Consider the following 23,426-nt stretch of genomic DNA (forward strand, 5'->3'; position numbering starts at 1 on the left):
GGTGGTTCCTCTGCTTGACATGCGCTGTAGCCCCTTTTGGTCTTGTGGGTTGGGGATCTTAGGTGACACTGTAACTCCTGCCCTGATTGTTCCCTGGTTTCGTCGTTTGTTGTGGTCAAAGTTCCTATTCTTGTTTTGAATGGTGTCTCTTTAACTGATTGATTTATGTGTTGAGGTGAAGGATTTTTGTATTCCATGGGTTGGGATGCAACTCCCGGCTGATCCTGCACCTTTGGTGGAGTTGCCGGGCCGATCTCTTGTGTGGGCGGTTGGCTAGCTGGTTTATTATACCTGCCCTTCCTTATTTGTTTTCTTCGAGTGCGCGCATTTTTTAGATCCTGCACTAGGTCTACTTGACCTTTTGCTGAGTTGTTCTCTGAGGTCTCTTCTGTTGTTTTTACAAGGTTTGGCTGCTGGAACCATTGCTGTGTGGCGCCGACTAAGTCGTTTTCTTGTGCAGTTAGAATTATGTCGCAAGATGGACTTTCCAACCTTGCCTTGTTTGTTAATGGCATTGTTGTTGTTGATTTTATATCCTCCAAGAGATTTCCTAGCATCGTTGGTAATGAAGATAGTTTGTCGATTATCGGTGAGCATACGCAATTAGTTCTTTCAATTTGAGTCAGTTTTACTGACTCTTGTCCTCTTTTGATAAGGCCGTTAAGATCGGCGAGTTTTCTATCAATCCCCGTTGTAGCCTCTGCCAGCTTATGTAAAACTATCAGTTGTAAGTCTAATTTGTCTGATTGATACTGGAGGGCTGTGGATGATAGTTGAATTGTAGTAAGTAAAGTTGTCCAGAAGATATCGGTGGGGTCTCTTGTCCCTTCTGGGGACTGGTGTATGCTCTCATTTCTTGGTCGGTTCGCAGGTTGTTTTGCGTTATAAGCGGCCACTAGATCATTCCATTCTTGTGTTACCAGGAAAGTCATATCTTTTTCCGAGGAAAATGAGTCCCTTGTTACTTTGATGGGGGAGGAATTTTTTGGGCATGTTGCTTTTTCCTCTAGAACTTGTCCCTTGTTGTCAAAGGGGTAATTTAGTTCTAACTCGAAACAAACTTCGTGACCGCTGGATGGATTGATTTCTGAGTCTTTTTTTGCATACATCTTGGCCGTTATCTCTGTAGGCGCGGAGCTGAGAGTTGGAAGTTGAGTTGGGGAGATCTCTCTATTTAGGGTGCGGTTGCCAGGAAGTCCTGGTGAGTCATCCAGCTCTGAAGCAAGTTTGCCTGGTGTGACATCTTTTAGCATTTTGCGGGATACAATTGGTTCCTGGATTTGACCTTCCATTAGCGGGGCTGGATTAATGTCACCTGGTTTAGTTACGCCTTCGTTCGGCGTTAGGTTAATGTCGTCTAGTTCCAGTTCTTCTCTGGCCCCGGTTTTATCTATGATTTGTTCTTTATTCTCCCTTAGACTTGGAGGTTTATGTAGTTCGACTACAGTTTGATTATAGGCTTGGGGCAAAGATTTGCTAGCGTCAGCGGGTTGCAATGGGGTTTGCAAACCTGTTGCAGTATAGTTTGATGAATAAATCTCATTCCCCGGGTTCTTTAAAAAGGTGAATTTGGTGTAAATTTTTGGTTGGAAATCATATTTAGTTGTTGGATGCTGACCTGCAAAGTTGATTAGATCCGGTCTCTTTCTCGTTTTTTTGGTTAGTGGTAAATCGGAAGTTAAGGTCTTGGTTTGGTCTGTCTCTGTTAACTGTTTTTCGTCTATGAAGGAGTCAATTACGGTGTTAAGACTCCCTTGTAAGTCTATGTCGTTGGAGCTATTGGATAATCGTTTGTTTTTTGTTAATGGCCCTGCGCTTGAGGTTATGTTATTCCTTTTGTTCTTCGCCGTTTGCTTTGTTGGAGGATTTCTTTCTCTTCCTGACCTCATGTTGTCCTTGTATGTGCGTTGTCCTGTTCTGTCAGCTGATGATCTGCGCCGGTGCTTCTGTAGTCCTTTACCCTTGCTTTTATGCCTTGTTGGGCTCCTTTTCAACTCTAGGCGTTGCTTTCCCGTGGCTTGCTGTTACTATTGATTGCTACTAGTGCAATGTCCGCGTTTTTACTGCACTACTAACCTGCCTTCTGCGGTCGCCGCTTATGCTTTCCTGCGCTCTTATTACTTAGCGACTCAAAGCTTTCCGTTCCCTGTGGGGCCTCTGTGGGCTGAATTACTCGACCTCTGCCCGGGTCCTGGGTCCTGGTCCGGGGTCTGGTCCTCTCTCCCCCGATGCCTCCCCTCACAGCTCTCGGCTTGCGGTTCGCGGCTTACCTGCTGTCCTGCTGCCCCTTTCACGGCTATCCCGGCTGTTCCTGCTAGCTCGCTGGATTGCTGCTGGTGGCTCTCTGTGGTTCTCCCCAGTTTTCCTGGATTGCCTGCCTGCCGTGCGTCGCGTCTTCGGGGTCTCCGGCCAGCTCTAGCTCCCCCCTAGGTTTCCTGGGGAGGACTGAGGTCAGGGGAACGATGGCTGGGTCAGAACCAGTGAATTGGTAAGTGTCAGCTCCGCTCCTCTCCTCACCTCTTACTGCTGCTACTGCTGGACGGGCTGGCTGTACTTACTGGAGGGCAGAGAGTGCAATCCTGATGCACGGATCGCAAGTCGCCAGGTCCTAGCTCAGGACTCAGTGAGTCGGGCAAATACCTCATGCTTGGCTCTTATTTGTTAAACAATGGGCTTGTGCCCGATCCTGGCAAACCACCGAGACTCCCTTGATGCCGTCAGGGTTCAGTGCGGGTGCAGGCGGGCGGGCAGGTAGCCGCAGAGATTCTTCCGGTGATGCGGCTGAACCGGGACCAGAGCTCCCGTGCACTGTCTCCACCCCTACGGCACGTAACTTCAGGTGCGAGCTCTGTGAAGATTGAGCTTGCTCACGTCTGGAGCTGCTCACGTTCAGATGCTGCGCCGCCTCGGGGGTTGGTGGTTGGTGGTCTCCGACGGGGTCCGGGGGGGTCAGGCACCTGGTCAGGGGTAGGTCTGCGACTCGACCGGGCTCAGCGATACTGCTACTGCTCTCTCGCCACTTCCGCGACTCTCTGGTGCTCGCTGCTCGCTCGCTCGCCGCTTCTGCGGTACTCTGCTGCTCTCTGCTGGGCAGATTCGGATTATTAAGGTGTGGAATCTGCAACTAGACAGATCCTCCAGCATTTCGCAATTCACTAAATAATCGCAAAATCGTCTGAAAAGCGCGATAGCCGCAATATTTACTATTTCGGCCACAAAAACAGGTCTCGCGGCAGGTATAAATGAATTATGCCATTTAATTGGCTGTACATGCATACGTCATGACGTGAACTGTGCTGTACAGCCGTATTAGCTGGAAACAAGAGAGCGCCCATCTCTGAATTACAAAAAAGGGACTGTTTACAAGGGGTCAAAAGGTTCAAAATATTTCACTTTGTAAGGGTACAGCACCTGAGAACACAGTTCAGATTCTGGTCACTACGAATCGATTAACAGAGAGAGACTGCACAGCCACGGTGCTCAGGGCTGAAATGGGCTTGGAACAGAAGTTAAGCATGGCGGGCTTCGCCTAGTTTGTTCAGAGGCTGTGAGCACAAAGCTTCTAAAGGGTAGGAGGTTGAAATATTAACTTACTGGTGAAAGTTGGGATTGTTCTTTGTCGGGACCAATAAGTGCCTGCGCAATACCTAGGAGTGTTTGATGGTACAAAAGGAGAACGTGGCTGTGCTCAGACATAGCTGGAAAATCAAGGAACCTTGATGTGCTATAAGAGGCGGACAGGACACGGCTAACACAACAGTCCAACCTCAGGCACTTCATGTAAGAGGACAGGCAACAGGCAAACAGCGCACTTTATGGCACTGCACATACAGGCTGCAGACCAGTAGCAAAGAAAATGGCACTGCACATACGAGGGCAGGCTGGAAACCAATAGCCCACTCCATGGCACTGCACATACGAGGGCAGGTTGAAGACAAACAGCATAGCCCCAGGCACTGCATAGAACAGGACAGTCAGCAGGCAAATAGCACACTTTATGGCACTGCACATATGAGGACAGGCAGCAGACCAATAGTACAGCCTGCGGCACAGCACATATGTGGACAGGCAGCAGACAAACTGTGCACTTTGTGGCACTGCAGATATGTGGACTAGCTTCAGACCAATTGTAAAGAAAATTACACTGCATATGAGGGCAGGCTGCAAACCGTTAGCTCACTCCATGGCACTGCACATACGAATGACAAGCTGCAGACCAATAGTACAGCCCATTGCACAGCACAAATGCGCACAGTCTGCAGACAAACAGCACTGTTCATGGCGATGCACATATGAGGACAGGCTGTAGGCCAGTAGCACAGACCATGGCACGGCATATGCAAGGACACGCTACAAATAAGATATTACACTTTGTACTTTTTTTTATAGACCGCATATTTCTCTTGTCTAGTGTGTAATTTTAATTGAGCCACATCCAGGTGTTTATAACGTGGAACAATTGGATTGTAGTTGAAGGCAGTGTGAGTTTCTCTCAGTGGGGCAGTATGGTGTTCAGTGGTGGATAGGATGTGACACCATGGTCAGAGCTGCTGAATTTGGAACTGGGGAACCTGGTTCTGAAGGATGATTATTGCAATATGTCTGTCCTGTCAGCACTACCTATAAAAGGGCGTCCGTGCACGCAACACAAGAGGAGGCTGTATCGCTGCACCCAGGGAGCGAAGCGGGGCTGTGTGACTGAAACCAGGGTGCAAAGGGGGGCCGTGTGACTGAAACCAGAGAGAGAAAGGGGCTACGTGTCTTAAACCATAGAGTGAAGGTAGCTCTGTGACTGAAACCAGGGAATGGTGAAAGTGGTGCCCTGGCAGGGGTGCATACATGGGTGCTAGAACTCCCAGGGAGAAATATGGCCCCCTCCCTCGAGGTTAGTAGATTGGAGCTGTGCTTCCGTAGAGTTGCAGAAACTTTAAACATGCCTTTTCAAGGTGGAATACTCTGCTAAAACAGGTTCCATTGATTTAGGGCTGAAAAGGAATAATTACTAGTAAAAGAAAGTGTCGCAAGAATGCCGCAAAATGTTAATTTTTGTGCCGCTAAATTTCTATTTTTGTGCTGCTAAATTTGCAAATCTATGCTGCAATATCCTTGGAGGTCTGACTAGAAGTATCCATTAGAAGAATAACTTACCTTCTGTACAACTCTTTCTGGTAGACACTCTGTCTACATACAGATTCTTCACTGCTGGCTAACCTTTCTGTTCAATGGAGTGGACTTTCTCTGGGTAATTTTCCAAGTTTGATGCACTTGTTGCCTGCACTCATTTCAATCTCCTCGACCACGCTCTGTACTGGAGGGTGTACATAAAACAAGACATTTAACATCCACTCCCAGGGGTGGTACCTAAAGGTGTTGTCCCAGTGAAAGTTAGCTACTGTAAGAGTTTTCTGTATCCAGTTTGGTGCTAGGGAAGATTCTTTAACAGAGTACTCGGCCACAAAGAGTTTTAACAAATGTAAGTTATCTATTCTTCTGGCTTTCATTTGCACAATTTCCTCTTTACGTTCTTATGGTTTACCCCTTTTTGACCCATATTGTTTTGTAGTTGCATTAATATAGCGCTTCAATGAAGTAAAATGTTCCTGGGTGTGAATAGATGCTTTAGTATACTTGAAATCCTCAAAATAGCCCTAGCCACCACCCATTAACATATACTGGGAGCATAAGTCTTATTTTGTACATGTGCTTCTGTTTTTCCATAGTTAACAGCATCTGAGCCCATATGGCGAACCCACGATGAATGATCATTGTTTCTTTTTATGGAGCTCATTTACTCGAAGATGCCATTTTTTAAGTGCATATTTTTATGAATATATCCCTGAAATCCTCAAAACCCGGATGTAAATGGGATGCATCTAAAACAGTGGTCCTATCGACTAATTTCGCAATAGTTTAGCAATATTTGAGCCAACCTCCTAATGCATGATTGATAGTTGCTTCCTGTGTAATTGACTATTCACACTGGTCTTAAAATAATCAGTCACCTTATCAGACACTTTTAAAATTTTCTTCCTAACTAGGACTCTGACAAAGACTCACGACATAGAAAGCATGAGGATGACTACTGCAGAGAGAAGCGAAGAAGCGAAAAGAAAGACCGCCATGAAAGCCGCAGTCGCAGCCGTTCTCGGGAGCGTGACAATCACTACAGTTCAAGCAAATCAAAGGATAAACACAGAGATGAGCCTCGTGACAGAGATCGTGACAAAAAAAGGGATAGGAGTCCAAAGAAGTCAAAGGACAAAGAACGATTGAAGTATTAAAGGAGGAAGAAACCAGCAAATAGGGTGGGCCCTGGAGTGTGAAGGAAATTTAGGGCCTTATTGGGAGATCGGATAGTCCATTCAATGTGGCAGATATCCCATGTGCCATATTACAAGTGCCATAGGCTGTAATGAATTTGTAATATGGCAGACTGGGCATCCACCGCATTTGTGACGGATTAGCCTGTCTGCCAAACTCTAAATAAGGCCCTAGGTCTCCATCATACTTCATAATTTCCACTAGGGGACAAAAGAGGGCAGAGCAGACAATACAGTGTGTACACGTTACTTGCTAATGTCTCTAAAAGTGGTTACATTTATAAAATGTTTTCTGCTAAGCTTTTTTGTCTTTTAGTTATGTTAGGGCCAATGGAAGAACTAAAAAAAACTTTTCTTATTTTTATTGGAAATACAAGATAGGACACAGATTATAATGAGCATCTGGCCATATCATATTTCATCTAACATGATTTGCAAAGTCTATACTTAGTCAGTACAGTGAGAACAGACTAGAATATCAGATGGCTGATTCATAGCGATTGTTCAAGGAACAAAATACCCTTTGGCATCTAAAATAATTCAGTATGAACTAAGTGTGTACTAAGCAAACTGTTAAATATGATTATTTTTCCTGTGATTGAACAATATACAAATAAATGTTTTTACATTTCACCTGAGTTGGGCAAGGTTTTGCTTTTATCCAAACATGCAAAGAATGTAAACATCTATTTATTTGTATTACTATGCAGGAGAATCGTTTATTTTGCTGTTGAAATTACCTGCGTATCCCAAATGAAAAATCAAGAATTAATATTTTTGTACACCCTTTTAAACCAGTTCCAGAGCCAGGTCTGCAGAACCAGCTGCAGGATCTGTTGGTATGATTTCACCTTTGCTGACCCTATATTTTTGCCAACTAATGTGTGGGCTGTGTATAGACTAATAATGCCTGCACCTAAGCTTGCAGGTTTCTGGCTGTTTTCTACTTGCCTCCAGTGTATGAGAAGGGAAGATGCATGCAAGCCACAGTAGGGAAAAGGAATATAGTACCACATGCTGGTCCTAGGTGATAAACATTCTACAGCCATTGAATGTTTTCAGTAACATTTCCTTTGGTACTTAGATATTTAATTGTGATACTCCATTTATGCCTTCAAACACATTGAGGTGCACTTGTACAGAGAAATTTAAGAAACTGGTGTCCTGAATGCTCCCACTCAGGCAGGGAGCATTGAAGATGACGGAAAGAGTGAAAGTATTCTTATTAGGGTTGCAGCTGCAGAAGGGTAATAGCTGTTGTTGTGGCCCTGGCTGGGCCCAGACTTTCGTTTTCGGGCTCTGAGGAACTTGAAATTGATGTCCAGACAATTGGTGGGGGATTTGCAGATATGCCAGGCAAACCCAGACAGTCTGGATGCCGGTGTCTTCTCCACAGTGATTGCGGTCTTTTTTTATTTCTACAAGGTGCGCCCACTTGGTACCCCGGCTCCCTACCCTTCCCATGGGCATTTTTCCACCTCCAACTGCAGCGCGGTTTAATGAGGCACTGCAATGCAGTGGGCCAAACCTCAGTCGGCAAAAAACCACTGCATATAGCCTGCATACACTGATCGAGGCTGAGTAGTTGAAGTCTGAAGCCCTGTCTCAAAAGCCCAGTGAGCCTGGACAAAGACTCTAAGACAGAGGTTTTCTCCCCTCGGTGGTTGTGGCCTAATATTTGGGGTGCAGAAATTGAAGCTGAAGAGGCCTTGTAGTCGGAAATAGCATCTCAAGTGGTAGGCTGCAATTTCGGAAGTACCTGTAGTCCTATCCTGAGGGAGCAAGAATTGAGGTGCATGTTAAAAAGCCTAACCTTTGTGCCATGAGGTTCTGTGACTGTCCTGGAGGAAAGCATGTGTTAACAAAGATGCAAATCATAGTAGCAGAATTTCAAAGAAAAGAGATTCAGAACATGAGTAAAGTAGATTTAAAAAAGACGTGTGCTCTGAATAATTATATAGTGTGTGGAAGAACAATGTCTATTACACATTGCTTAGTCCACAGTCTGATCAGTAAGGGCCTCTGGTTCCTTATCGAGTAGCACAGTTGAAACCAATCTCACAAACATATCCGTCACAAAGGCAGAGGAATGATCATAATATCTGATTTGTGTAGGTATCTTTTAGAGACCTCCAGAAGAAATAGATACTTAGTTAGAAAGCCGTTTAGCAGATGAGTTACCTTCAGATGACAGGAGACAATACCTCTGCTTCACAATAGGACCTAAAATTCATTCTGTAATCTCAAATCTGTCTATCTATTATAACTGATCTGGCAGCATAATTAGTGGATATGAAGGAGATCACTGCAATCGGAGAGATATCCAAAACTTTGTGCATGTGTGTCTCAAGAGCTGGTTGGAACGTATCCTGATTAAAGTTTTTGAGGAACAGATATGCAAAAAGACAGGAAAGAGAACCAGAGAAGGTTGTACTAGAATTAGAGTGACAGGAGTTCAAATTGGAGAAGGAAAGGGCTAATTCAAAAGATAATCTTGGTTATGAAATGTGTCAGAAATGATCTGAGTAATGCCTGTCATCTGCCTCTCTGTTTTTGATGATTTGCCTTTGAGGTAGTCCCCACGTGGGCGCAAGAGTCCAGGGACAATGGCACTGCACTGAGAAACCTTCACCTCCCCTCACTAGAATCCAGAGAAGGGCTCTGTCAAGAACCACCAACTACTATTTATACAGTTGAGATGAGTAGTGACTCGGTCTGGTGAGCAGAGTCCAGGCTGCCCTTTCGTCGAGGTGACCTGAACGCTTGTCAGATCAAGAAGACCCTAAGAAGGGCAGGAGCATGATGCTGGCCTGGCATGGTAGTCTTTGTTACAGTCACAGAAATTAAACTTTAAGGAATGGGGATGCTACGTCAGGATCTGGATCCCCTTTCAGTTTGTCGATTTTTCTGTTGGTAAAAGCTGATGGATAATTGACTTACATCTTCAGTTGCATGTGCAGTGACTGCCAAAAGCAAAACATGAATTTAGTATCCCGATCTGAAACACCTTCAATTGGTTTCCAAAGCAGCTGCAAGTTCCTCAAAAAGAGTCAAGCCAATTAGTCAGCTGTGGGCAGCCCTTTAGTAAAAACAAAAGTAGTCATGTTTGTCAAACCTTTTAAAGGGAGTAGGTCCAATTTAAGGTCGGAGGAAATTGTTGGATGCAGGTATCGTAGTACCTTTCATTGATTTAGCTGTCCTGGAGGCTTGTTTTAGTCTGATTTCATCCATATACAAATGGTGTGATAACATACATATGTTTTATTAACCTAAGACAAACTAGACCACCAGAGTTATTTTAGCTGATACTAATGTGCCTTATAACCGAAACCGGTCATCAACGGTTCTATGTCGAAGCTATTGAGTGCCATAAATTTCGTGTTCTAAATATTATTTCCTAAACTATAGTCCCATTAGGTGTAGATGTTTTATTATGGACTCCAGTAAGGTGATTTTTATGGTAAAATATATTTTTGACCTGATATTTATGTCGGCTGATATTCTGACAATAATATTCTGGTGCCATACATCAGCTACCGGAGAAGAACAGGACCATTATATGTCCCGCAGCATAAGTGCCAGTGTGTGAAGATACAGAGAACTATCATCATAGGACAAGCTATCAATAGTTTGGTGAGCCATCTCATCCTGGGTCTTTTGTCCCCATCTGGCATTCCTCTCAGCTTCATCTAACGGTGGTTGGATCTGCTCTTTCAATTTCAGTCCTATTTGGTTACCTAAGTGGATCAAGCATCTCTTCTAGTCTTAAGTGTTACAATTATTACATCCCACACCATTGCATTTATTGTCCCCCTTTGCTCACTGCTGCAATCTGCTGATGATGCTGCCCTCCTCCTCAGCCCATTTTAACAGTTCTTGTATCCAAGACACCAGTGGCAGAGCTCGAGTTATTTCCAAGACATGGCAAGCAACCATACCAGAACTGCAAATCTGTTTCTGGTTTTACATAAGCCCAGTATATGCAATTCTAATAAATGAGTATAAGTGCTGGAGGTCACATCCTGTACCACCTTCTGAACTGGTGTCCATTATATAGTACGTCTTGGGCAACTCCAGAGCATGTGATGTTGTGGGGATTCTGCTCATGCACAGAACTATGCACAGGAAACCAGGACCTCCGTGAATTGTGGTGTACCAAAAAACTCACCTCAGTACCCAGAACCCCTATCTGACTAGCATCAGTGTCTCATTCGTTCTCCGTGCTACAGCAAACCTACCAATGATTAAACAATCCAGAACAAGCGACTTTGGGTACTCTCCGGAATGGTGGGAATCAAGAGCACACTTTTGTTTTTATTCTCATATCAGTCCACAACGTGAGTAATCCGAGACACAGAAAAGTTTAAAATGTTTATTTTTAACTACGTGCTCTAAGATGCAGTATTTTGGCTAACATAAGCAGGCAAATGATTAGAAATAAAACAATCAGCATTGTTACAATTCCATAAAACACAAAGGGAGAAATCATGTTATAATGATAGTGGAAACATGTCTTATAGCGCCTTGTGTACCACCCTCCCCTGGCTAGGAGCTAGTTTTATAATAATAGAAGGTCTCTAGGTTTGAACGGGGAACCCCATACCTCCAAGATCAGCTTAGGTGAATCACATCACGGCATCAGCAACGCTCTCTGTTGATGGAAAGGTTTTCTCCAGGTGCCAGCATCATGCTTGCAATGCAATATTAAAGGCACCCGAGTTTCAGATATTTGCAGCTGTGTGCGTGTTGTGTCTAGAGCATGGGCCGATCAACCTGAATCAACAGCATACATTGTTTTTTGACCTTGAGGACTACTGCACACAGTGTACAGACTGAGATTGCGGTGTAAGTCTAGGGATGTGAAAAACAGACCGTTCTCATGTGAAGAAAAGAAAGCAAGCAGTTTTACTTACAATAACAGTTACCTGTAGTGTTGTGTGCAAAAGTGGCAAGATGGCGTTTAACCCCTTCGCTGCCAGGCCTTTTTCCCTCCTGTGCCATGCCCTTTTTTGGCTATTTGGGGTAGTGCGCGCTGAGGCCCCTGTAACTTTTTGACCACATAAGGTATCCACGCCAAATTTGCATCCTTTTCTTCCAACATCATGGGGATTCTAAAGGTACTCAGGGTTTGTGGATTCTCCTAGAGGGGTCATAGAAATGAGCCAAAATACAGCAACATTTTGGATTTTTTCGGAAAAATTGGAAAAACGAGCAGCAAATGAAAGCATCTGGGTTTTTCCCTGTAAATGTTATCAAAAAAGGGTTTGTGGGGTTGAATCACCATTTTCCCAGCTTTTCGGGGATACCAGACTTTTGTCAGAAACCCAACATTTTTTACACAGTTTTGGCATTTTTCTGGGAAATAGCCTAATTTTGCTATTTTTTGTGCTTTTGACCTCCTTCCAGTTAATGGCAGAAATGGGTACAAAAGCAATAATGGATCCTGGAAAGCTATACATTTTCGAGAAGAAGACAAAATTCTGAATTCAGCAAGTGGTCATTTGTGTAGATCCATCAAGGTTTTATTATAGAAACTAACAGTTAAAAAATAGGATAAATTGAAAATTAGTTGAAAAAAAAAGTCTTTCGTGTCAACGTTTTCACCTGTAACTTCTTCTAATTATGACAGCTCTTTGAAAGCAATATACCATTACATCCGCTGGACATTACTGGTTGTGGGGATATATAGGACTTGTAGGTTCACCAAGAACCCGACGAACCCAGAGCCAAAAACTGAGCAGCAACTTGCAATGGTTTTTTATTATGTACCGGGTATATAGTAATTATTCTGTAAAAATGTGTACATAGAAAAATCGGTATGAAAGAGACCTATGTATATCTGAAATGGGAACAAAATATAGAGTTTAGAAACAGTAGATATTTGCACATTATACTCATACTAGCATGAGAATTAAGTCATTTTTTAGAATGACTTCTTTTTTACACAATATCTTTCATTCGGAAGGCAGAAATGCATCGAAAGTCAATAGATAATAACAGTTCCTTTACAAAACTGAATTACCCTAAGTCTCCCGATAAAAATGGTACCTCACTTGTGTGGGTCGGCCTAGTGCCCGCGACAGGAAACGGCGCAAAACGCAACGTGGTCACAACTCAATATCGCAGTGAAAATTTACCCTTTTTTGGCAAAGTGCCTAGCTCTAGTTTTTGAACCCTAGCTCTTCGGGCACCTTGGGAAACCTAGCAAACCTATACATTTTTGAAAACTAGACACCCTCCGGGGAATCCAGGTCTCCCGATAAAAACGGTGCCTCACTCGTGTGGGAGGCCCAAGTACCCGCGACAGGCAAGGGTCCAAACCGTAGTGCGCCTAAACAGGCAAGGGTCCTAAACGTAGTGCACCTCACTACGTTTTGGGCCCTTGCCTGTCGTGGGTACTTGGGCCTCCCACATGAGTGAGGCACCGTTTTTATCGGGAGACCCGGGGGAACGCTGGATGGTAGGAAATTTGTGTCAGCCCGGTGATGCCACAACTTTCCCACACAAAAATGTGTGAAAAAGGGGATTTTTTCAGCTAAATTTGAGGTTTGCAGGGCATTCTGGGTAAGGAAACGTTGGGGGATCCACGCAAGCCATACCTCCCTGGAATCCCCCGGGTGTCTAGTTTTCAGAAATGTGTGGGTTTGGTAGGTTCCCCTAGGTGGCCCCTGAGCACCGGGCCAAAAACCCAGGTGACCCCCCTTGCAAAACCAGGTCGTTTTGAGGTAGGCAATTTTCATGTCGCCTCAATACGTTTTGGGGCCTTGCCTGTCGCGGGTACTTGGGCCTCCCACACGAGTGAGGCACCATTTTTATCGGGAGACCCGGGGGAATGCTGGGTGTTAGGAAATTTGTGTCAGCCTGGTGATGCCTCAACTTTCCCACACAAAAATGTGTGAAAAAGGTGATGTTTTCAGCTAAATTTGAGGTTTGCAGGGCATTCTGGGTAAGGAAACGTTGGGGGATCCACGCAAGCCATACCTCCCTGGAATCCCCCGGGTGTCTAGTTTTCAGAAATGTGTGGGTTTGGTAGGTTCCCCTAGGTGGCCCCTGAGCACCGGGCCAAAAACCCAGGTGACCCCCCTTGCAAAACCAGGTCGTTTTGAGGTAGGCAATTTTCATGTCGCCTCAATACGTTTTGGGGCCTTGCCCGTCGCGGGTACTTGGGCCTCCCACACGAGTGAGGCACCGTTTTTATCGGGAGACCCGGGGCAACGCTGGATGGTAGGAAATTTGTGTCAGCCCGGTGATGCCACAACTTTCCCACACAAAAATGTGTGAAAAAGGGGATTTTTTCAGCTAAATTTGAGGTTTGCAGGGCATTCTGGGTAAGGAAACGTTGGGGGATCCACGCAAGCCATACCTCCATGGAATCCCCCGGGTGTCTAGTTTTCAGAAATGTGTGGGTTTGGTAGGTTTCCCTAGGTGGCCGCCAAGCCCGGGGCCAAAAACTCATAGGACCCCCTTTGCAAAACCAGGTTGTTTTGTGATAGGTAATTGTTTTTTTTTTTAAACTCTTTTTATTAACATTTTCATTTTCAACCAGTACTGCAATACCATATCGTTCTTTACAATGTACATCACATTTTTCTCGTTTCAGCCTTTGCCGAGCACTAAGGATCTCTTTCGGTTCCCTCAGGACCCCAGCACCCTTCTCCTCAACCACATCAAACATCTCTTGTCATGCCTCTCTATACACACCCCAGCTAGTCGGAATCGTCTGACAGGGATTCGTCCTGTGGGGGATCACAGATGTTGCCCCGATATTCATTCCACTTCCCCCATATCTTAGTCCATTTTTTGGAGCATCCTCTGTGTACGTAGACCGATTTTTCAGTTACCATTAGTTCGTCCATACCATTACACCATTTTCGGAGGTGAAAGGTAATTTTGATGTCTCCTCAATAGGTTTTGGGCCCTTGCCTGACGCGGGCACTATGCCTACCCACGCAAGTGAGGTACCATTTTTCTCTGAAGACTTTGGGGAACGCAGGGTGGATGAAATTTTGTGGACCCGCGCAGATTCGAGAACTTTCCGACAAAGAAATGTGAGGAAAATGTGTTATTTTGAACACATTTTTAGGTTTGCAATGGATTCTGGGTAACAGAACCTGGTGAGAGCCAGTGAAGTCACCCCATCCGGGATTCCCCTCTGTGTCTACTTTTAAAGAATGCACAGTTTTGCTAGGTTTGCCTACGTGCCAACTGCGCTAGGGCCCAAAATCCATAGGTATGCACATTGCTAAAAAAAAATCGGAGCCCAGTGGGCTTTCTGCCGCCCTGGGGGGGAATCGGGGAAGGGGGTTTCATCCTGATATACCCCTAAAGGGGCAGAAAGACTGTGGCTACTTTTTGTGGGGGTGGGGGCATTGGTATGACCATTTTGGGCAGCCCCCACCCCCACGCATAAAAAAAGCCTGCATACTTGCTGGCGCCTACTGGGCTTTCCGCCCCCCCAGGGGCAGATCAGGGGCCACTGCCACCATCTGCCCTCCCGGGGGGGCAGAATGACTGGAATTTCTCTGGGGGTGGTGTGGGGTATTGTCATGCCCATTTTGGGGAGCCCCTACCCCTCCACTAATAAAACAAAAAAATCCATGGTTTCTAGTGGGCATTCTTTGGGGGCTACAGCTCCCATCTGCCTCCTGGGGGGCAGAAAGACTAACATTTTTGTGGGGGGGAGAGTGGGGGCATTGGCGTGCCCGTTTCGGGCAGCCCACACCCTAAAAACAATTGTGCAAAAAAAATCCCTGGTGTTTAGTGGGCTTTCTGCCCCCCCCCCGAAGGGGCAGATTAGGGCCCAATGCCCCATCTGCCCCCCGGGGGGGCAGAGAGACTGTAATGGTGGCGGGTGGGTGGGGACATTGGCGTGCCCGTTGCGGGCAGCCCCCACCCTAAAAATAAAACTAAAAACTAATCCCTGGTGTTTAGTGGGCGTTCTGCCCCCCCGAAGGGGGAAATTAGGGGCCAATGCCCCATCTGCCCCCCGGGGGGCAGAAAGACTGTAGTAATTGGGGGGGGGGGGGGGCATGGGCCTGCCTGTTTTGGGCAGCCCCCACCCCTATTCTATTTTTATGCAAAACTTCCCTGGTGTCTAGTGGGCTTTTTACCCCCCCCCCGGGGGGGCAGATTGGGGGCTAATGCCCCCATCTTCCCCCCAGGTGGGGCAAAAAGACTACATTTCCCAAAAATAAACAGGGGGGAGCAAAGGCCCTTGCCCAAGGGGCCGCTCCCCCCTCCCTGGTGTCTAGTGGGTGGATCCCTGCTTGGGGATCGCCCTCCTGTGGCGGGGTACCATTGGAAAGGGGAGATTCTCCCCTTCCCAACGATACCTCTCCCGTCTTTCTACGTGCTCAGGGGGCTGAGATAGCCCCCTGAGCACGTACAAAGTGAAACCTGAAATGAGCCTCTTGGCTCATTTCAGTTTCACTTTCACTGTAATGACGTTGGCGCGACGTGCGTGCCGATCGTCATTACAGTAAAGGGGGGGGGCCTTGGGTGCTGGGGAAGCTCTTCCCCAGCTCCCGAGGCTATTTTCGCAGGAAGGGAATCCCTAGGGTATGCCTCATGACGAGCTGGACTCGTCATGGGCCCACGCGACTGTGCTCCATGACGAGTCCAGCTCGTCATGGGCATACAAGGGGTTAAACTTCTAAAACGCTTATGCTAACATAGCAATGTGTGCAAGCAGAATCCTGTCTTCACTACAGTGAGTGATAGCCGCTCCAGACTGGAGGCGCTTCTACACTCCTGGGGGCAGTCTGATATATTCTGTGCGATTTATGATATGTGATATGCTCTGTGAAGTATTTTATATTGGATCAGTATGAATCTCGCATTGCAAAAGATGCATGACGGATATTCAAATATTATAGTCTATTCTTTAAGTGACAGTTGTCCTGTTGAAGTCATGTACCCAAGGTTCAGTTGGAGGAGAGATATCTATTTTAGATTGTTGTATAAAACACCAACAAAAGGATGTAACAGCTTTCCTGGGTCTGCTGTGTATTAGCAGATGTTGTAACATGTCATGCGTGGGTGGTTCTGCATTCCCATGCTTCAGATGGATTTTATTGTCTGGTTAAAGGACTGTACCGTAAAAATGTACCTACAGGCCCCGTTGTAGATCGTTGAACGTTAGTAGTTTATGATTATCGAACAAGTTGCCAAGTGTGGTTATGTTGGCAGAATTCCAGCTCTTTCTGCCTAATGACATCCCTAAGTTATGTAGCTTACAGTGTATCCAAAAGGAATGCTCAGGAGAGTATGCAGTTTCTGTTCTGGTTCAGGTAAAGCATTTCTTTCAGCAGTGTCTAGCTATGTCCAGTAATCTAGATTGTTGTGATTTAATTATAGAATTCATAACTTCAGGTGCCAGTGTTTCTCTAATCCCATGGCCTCTCATTTTTTTCTAGCTCTGTTATTTCCAAATCCTCAGTCCTCCTGGTTACTCACTGCAACCGTGATGCCAGATAATAAGTTTCATAGTCCGGGCACACAACCTCACTTCTGCTAACACATAGTATTTGGGCCCCTTATTCCTTGCTCTCTGCAGGTGCCTGAGGAATAAAAGGAGTTAGGATAAACAACAATTTAACAATTGCATTGTAACCAATTTGGCCATGCAGTAAAATTCTAGGTCGGAAAATGAGATCAAGTACGAATTTATTACAAATTCAAAGCCAAACTGATATACACAAGTCTCAGGAATATATTGCCAAAATACAGGATTACTACAAGCAGGTCAAAGCGACGAAAGAAGTTTAGCCTTGGCAACAAAACATTCAAGTAATTCAGAAATTGCGAAACACAGTTTTAAACAAATATTTGATGGTCAGTATATGATTTGCGGTCCTCATGCCGGTTATGTTTGAGAAGGATCTAAATCTCCTAATCTAAACTTACTCTAAATAATACTGGATGAGGAAACCCTAATTAGATCCATTAAAGGAGAAAGATGTCAGAATAGCAGAACCTCTGTGGAAAGGAATATTGTGTAGCATAAAGTCACACAACAGAGAGGTTGCAGAAAGGGCTGGACCTCTTAAAGTCTAAAGGGGAATGTGAATCTAGCTGAAGTGTGATCTCCGATTAAAGCCCCTAAAAGAACATTTGAGATTCACCTATCACATGCCTCATTATTTTCCTCCTTCACACAGTAAAGCTTAGCAAATAAACTTCAAACTCCTTTCCTTTGATCCACACATCAGAAAATCCCTGGATTCCTCCTGTCTCCCTGTTCTGTACAAACAGCAGTCCTCCCTGTGTCCATTTAGGCTTCTCGTACTTGCCAAAAGTACTCCTCCCAAACCTCAGTGTCTCTTTCGTGCAATAGGACCTTTTCGATTCATAAGAGCAGACGCATCAAGGCTTGCTGTAGGGGGGCACCATGACGAAAGTGTGACTACAGGGGTCCCTATACCCTTTTTCCATGGGGCGTAGAACACACATCATTGGGGTATTGGAAAACGAGATTAGTTAAGAGGTAGACACAGGTAACTCTGGTTTGGAGGCGAAGCACATAACCTCATTAGGATTCCGTATTCCAATCCTGATGAAAGCCACTGACTCAATTGAGCCACAAGGCAGAAACATGTTGATGCTAACAGTGGTGATGGGGTACTAATTCCCCTTATCTCTACAATTGATTTTAATCTCCAAGTGTCATGTCTAGAGAATAAACAGTTTTAGGATGCCACATTGGTTTTTAACACCCATATCACGGATCCATTCTTAATTAGAAGTGCCTCACTGACTCCAGGTGTAGGCCCGCTGTCCATCAAATGGAGGTTTTGGAGATCGAGGATTGTCCTATGATGAAGTATGACACCTGGTGGTGTGTGTGGAAAATCCGTTAATTTTTTTGTATGCCCAACACTTGTACTGAGTAGCATTGGGAGGGATACATCACATATCTCTATAAATTGCAAAGTTCTCAGGGAGCTTATTTTGTGTACATATAGATATAAATGCAAACCCTTTAATACTAAAAATCACCTTCTATACCCACCCTCCGGACTCCATTCAAACCCCATTTTTTCTATTGCCACTTGTAAAAAATACCAATTCAGAGTATCAATATATATGGCAACCACCACCAAAATACGCTGAGTTGTTTTTAATGAGAGACTGGCACCTGGTGCACACTTTGATATATACAAAGACTAACACGCAGTTAGTGTTAGCATGCGAATAAAATCGCCACTTCACAAATACCTGTCACATAGAATTAGTGTGTTACAGATGAAGAGAGGAGTGGCACAAGAGGGGATGAGACTGTTGACACTAGCATGCACATGATTATGGCATGCCTATATGTCTGGTCTCCACTTCGCACCAAAATGGTACTAAGCACAACAGTATTACTATATTAATGTGATTTTTTTAATGTTATATGTTGTCTGTCGTCGTTCTTTGTTTTCATTTTCACAGATGGACGCTAACAGACACATTTACTGTTACACACACGCGAGGAGTAGCTATTCTGCCCTCGCATCACTGATAGGATAGGGACTCCCCTACCTATTTAATCACTCAGAGGGGGTAACCCTTTGCCCTGAAGAAAGTCCAGGACCTATATGGCCACCCAGGACTGAAACATGTTGGCACCAGGGTCCTAGGACCAAAACACTCCTACAGGCCTGTTATTTAAAATTTTTAATAACCCAGACAGACCCAAGAATAAATGGAAACCTGAGGTTTCTTAATCTTTAAGCCCCCCCCTGACCTTCATTTATCCAAAGAGCTCCCAATACTGTGGTCGAGCCCACCCTGACTTGTAGGAGTCGGGGTGACCCGATGATGAAGCATGACACCACTAGGGTGTGTGAGGGTAATTAAATAAATGTTAAGGTTTCCCTCCCCACATTTATGGTTGAGTTGGGTACAACCTTTCACTGGAGATGCCCCTTATTGTCTCTTGCTTCCCCTATTTTTGCCTAGTTATCTTCCTTATTTTCCCGCGTGTAGTTAGTCAACTAACACCACTGACCACTAGTTGGTCTAATGGAGTATTTTTTGTAATAAAAAACTCTACCCAGGGAGGACATACTCCTTTTGAACAAACCTCTCTAACCCTTCTGGTACGGGGATAATCCCCAAAACCTATTTGTGCAGCTATAACCACCACATGGTCCCCAGCTCCTAATAGAGGACTATTGACTGGATGATAGAATCTGCAGATATTTGATGAAGTATTTCTGACCAGAATCAAGGACAGGTATGTTTACAAACAAGTAAAGGAAACATGGTATAGCTATCATCATGGTAAAAGCTACTTTATCCATTTTTAAAGGGGTAGATGCTTCCAGAATGTTGATAACTCGAGGGTTGCTGCGTTAGTTTCTTAGGGTTACAACGGATAAGATCTTAATCCATGTGGAATATCTGAATAGACAGATAGTGGAAGGTGGTCTGCTTCCAGGCTAGAGATAAATTGGGCAGTTCACAAATCCTGATTTCTACCAGTGCTTTAAAAAAGTAGAAACAGAATTTCTCTGAGTTGATATTTAGTTGCAAGTTGTTCCAAAATCAAGAGGGTGTTGAGGAACTTCGATTTCTGATCGCGATCGAATCGACCCGCCATTTTGTGCTCCACCGCCATTTTGTGTTGCCATCACTCAGGCAGCACGGCGAACAAAGTCTATTTTGCTTTTTCTGCAGCCTGGTGTCGAAATACGCTTTCTGCCTTTGTTTGCAAAGCAGATGTTAGGACTGGCCGAGTACACTAATCCCTGTCTGGCTTTTCTAATCCCCGTCTCAACTACCTGTTGGTTCACACTATTCTTTTCTGACTTTATCTTTTCATCTGGCCTTCACTGTCTTCTGCTAGCATTCTCTCGTTTCACAACTGTCCTCCAACACACACAAACGTATCTCGCCACCTGCAAATTAGTTACGAATCCGTGAATGAATTCGCTTGAGGGAGGGGTGACAAACATAGTTGGAGGAGAGGTTCCTTCGAGTCATCTGACACTTTTGTTTTCCAATCTCTCCTATTGGTTCTGTCCTGTTTTCCAACTTTCCTTGTTGGCTCTTTCTTGTATGTTCTGGGAGTGAGTTTGGTTAATGTATATGTTACCTATATAGTATATAAGTTTGTGCGCCACAGAGTGAAGTGGCAGTCTCCTGAGAACCTACCTTGTGTACTTCTGGGATAACTGTACTAGCTGCAGCTAATAAATCCGATCTTCTAACGCCGACAGAGTGTCCCGTGTCTCTGTGTAGCTGAGCAGGAGAACCCAGGAGACTAGGGCGTTCCCTGTGCCGCCAGGCCCAAAAGGTTCTGGTTCTTCAACTGGCGCCCAACGTGGGGCAGCTTCAGTGATACCGGTTCTGCCAGAAGGTCGTGAGGAACCCCGCAAGAAAATTCCGGAGGGTTCGCGAGCCACATTAAGCGACCCCTGTATGTCGAAAGTGGTCCGAAGGTCTTTTGCAGCGCGGTTACTCCTTCCTGACTGCTACTGACGACCGCTGCCCTGACTGCCGCCCTGCCTTGGCCCTTCCTTTGGTGATGTATGGTAAGGCGAGACGATAGACGGGCCTCTGTTGGCGGGAGAAGACGTCCTTAGTTAAGTATTTTCGTGGGTCGCGCCCACAATTTATTTTCTTGGTTTTCTTGGTATTTGTAGTCCTTAGATTCCACTATTGCAATAGCTGAAGCCGAGGGTAAGTGCATTTGTGCTGCGTAAACTGAGTTTTACCCCCTTGAAGTTTGTGAACAGTCCGGTGATATCACGAGATGCCTGGTCTGAATAAGTTTGGAAGAATTTGTTGCCTTGGTTGTAATAGGGATTCCCGGCTTAAGGACTCTTGTCCGATTCCTTCGGTTGGAACTTCCACATATGAGCTCTATTCGAAACATGGTATTGGCCGCATTGCCTTTAGCGAGGCATGGACCCGATACACGAAGAAAGATGGTGTTCTAAAATGGACAGAAAATGGTAGTTTTGATCCTGATGTGCTAGACAATTTAGAAGCAGTCTTATTCAAAAGAAAAGCCCGGCCGGCAATGTTTGACTCTTTCCGCCTTTGGCGTAAGGAAGCCAAACAGAAAGAAATTAAACAAGCAAAACGAGATAGAAAAGCACAGGGTATGACAATTATACAGGCTGCCCAACAGTTTAAAGATGATGAAATTGATAATGCGACTGAAATCGCAGAAAGACAGCATCGTATGGCGATAGATAAATGCTATCCGGTGTTGTCTGTTTCCCCTTCTGATAATAAGAAAGATACAGAAGAAGATCCCCTAATGTCCCATTTATTAAGGTTGCCTCCGCCCTATGCACAAAGTGCCAATGTACCTCAGCCGTTACAGCCTGTTCAGCCGCCAGCGGTACCTCCGCCTGTTCCGGCTCTTCCGCATTTGCCTCCTCCAGTATTACCACCTCTGTCGGTTTTACCGTTAACTTCAACTTCCTTGCCCTCATCTCCTGATCTTAGATTTCTCATGCCTTCTGCTCCTCCTGCAGTTATCGATTCTCCTTCTGTCAGTCCTCCTAATACTTTGTCTCCAATTCTTATCTCTAATTCTCCGTCTGTGCGTAAGCGTCTCACAGACACAGTCACTGGTATTTTATCTCCTTTCTTTGAAGCTTTAAATGTGTCTCCGGCTTGTTCTCGTAGACAGTCTCGTAGTCAGTGCCCAGATTTTGAAGAACGAGAAAGGTTGGACTCTCTTGCACGTAAATGGATCAAGAAGGGTCCTCAATACAGTGTGCCCGATATTATGCCTACCTTTTTACAATGGAATGCGCCTACGCAAAGATATGTTTTTAATACAATGTGCGATACACTCATTAAAGAATGGGAAGATGTGAGTTCGAGTCCGATCCCACAAGCTCTATTAGAGGTTCAGACCGATTTTGATAAAGGACTTATTGTGGGTTCTAAGGTTGAGAAAGCTGTAAGGACACTTATTTCTTATAGATCCTTATTGTCCTCTCAGGCTTCCCTTGATTCTGATCCGTCGGTTAAATTGACACTGAAAAATTATCCCATGAGAGAGGTTCCTCTAGTATGGAAGGAAGAGGTTCCAGCAGCAGGTGCTAATCCACCTATTCCTGCTCATTTTCAATGTATATGGGTACATGTCCCTTGGAAGAGATCTGAAGTTTTTGCCCTTAAGCAGACTCTACCGGATCCTCGTAAAAACCCTACAGGTTATTATAAACAATTATCCCAGACAGTTGATGCTTGCATTATGAACCTAGCAGACATCGATATGTTGATGGGAAATGTAGTCGCACAGACAATATGGGCTAAAATTCGTAGAGAGGATCACGCGCAGGAATTGGGTGCTACTTGGGATGTTATAACTACCACGGATAGGGATCAAGTGGGTGGTGCAAAGCCTGATGCTTTGATTTCGGAACTCCCGGTAGAATTATTACATTGATGAAAACTATGATGCCTGCATTGAGAGTAAATTGGGATAAACTAGCAGCATGCAAAAAAAAGAAAGATGAAAGTGTCTCTGATTTCTTTACTCGTTTCAAGGAGACCTTTATTGATCACAGTGGTCAAGACATGGCTACGGAAGGTGGACAGCGATTATTTGTGGACAAATTCGTATTTAATTTGCTTCCCGAGCTGTCACACAAATTGAAAGATTCAGAAGTTCATGGGCTGTTTCTTCTTCTGCCCAGATATTGGCTACTGCACAATATTATGAAAACAGGGATAAAGAAGATAAAGAAAAGCAAGAGAAAAAGACGAAAGAATTAAAATCGAAGGTTCTCTTGCAACAAGCCTATCATCCACGTTATGCTCAGCCTCAATTTCAACAGCCTCCGCAGTTTCAGAGGTTGTATCTAAAACCTGAGCCATACATTCCGCGACCTTTGTTAGGACCTAATCAATGTGCCTATTGTAGAGAGGAAAGTCATTTTAAGAATAGTTGTCCAAAGTTTTATTGCAACGAAACGAAGCATTATCTGCTCCACGAGGTCGTGCTGGCCTCCAGTCAGCAAACAGAGGTAGAGGTCGGGGTGTGTTGACTCAAGAACAGCGTGCCCTTCCTTCTCCCAATTCCATGAACTACTTTGATCAGCAAAATGTTAGGTCTACACAGTATTACAATGAAGACCATTATATTGAAGGTGA

General features: G+C 44.9%; 1 protein-coding gene across 2 annotated transcripts in view; it reads left to right on the top strand.

Moving 5' to 3' along the window:
• PPIL4 (peptidylprolyl isomerase like 4) overlaps positions 1-6,958 on the top strand; it is a 202,707-nt gene extending 195,749 nt beyond the window's left edge. For both annotated transcript variants that reach the window (XM_085612253.1, XM_085612254.1), the window contains exon 13: positions 6,039-6,958. In XM_085612253.1, coding sequence (XP_085468379.1) covers positions 6,039-6,281 — 243 coding nt within the window. In that variant the 3' untranslated portion in view covers positions 6,282-6,958. The remainder of the gene's footprint in view (positions 1-6,038) is intronic.
• The last annotated feature ends 16,468 nt before the right edge of the window (positions 6,959-23,426 follow it).

The sequence above is a fragment of the Triturus cristatus genome, chromosome 6 (genome assembly GCF_964204655.1).
Source record: "Triturus cristatus chromosome 6, aTriCri1.1, whole genome shotgun sequence".
In the NCBI taxonomy this organism is placed as follows: Eukaryota; Metazoa; Chordata; class Amphibia; order Caudata; family Salamandridae; genus Triturus; species Triturus cristatus.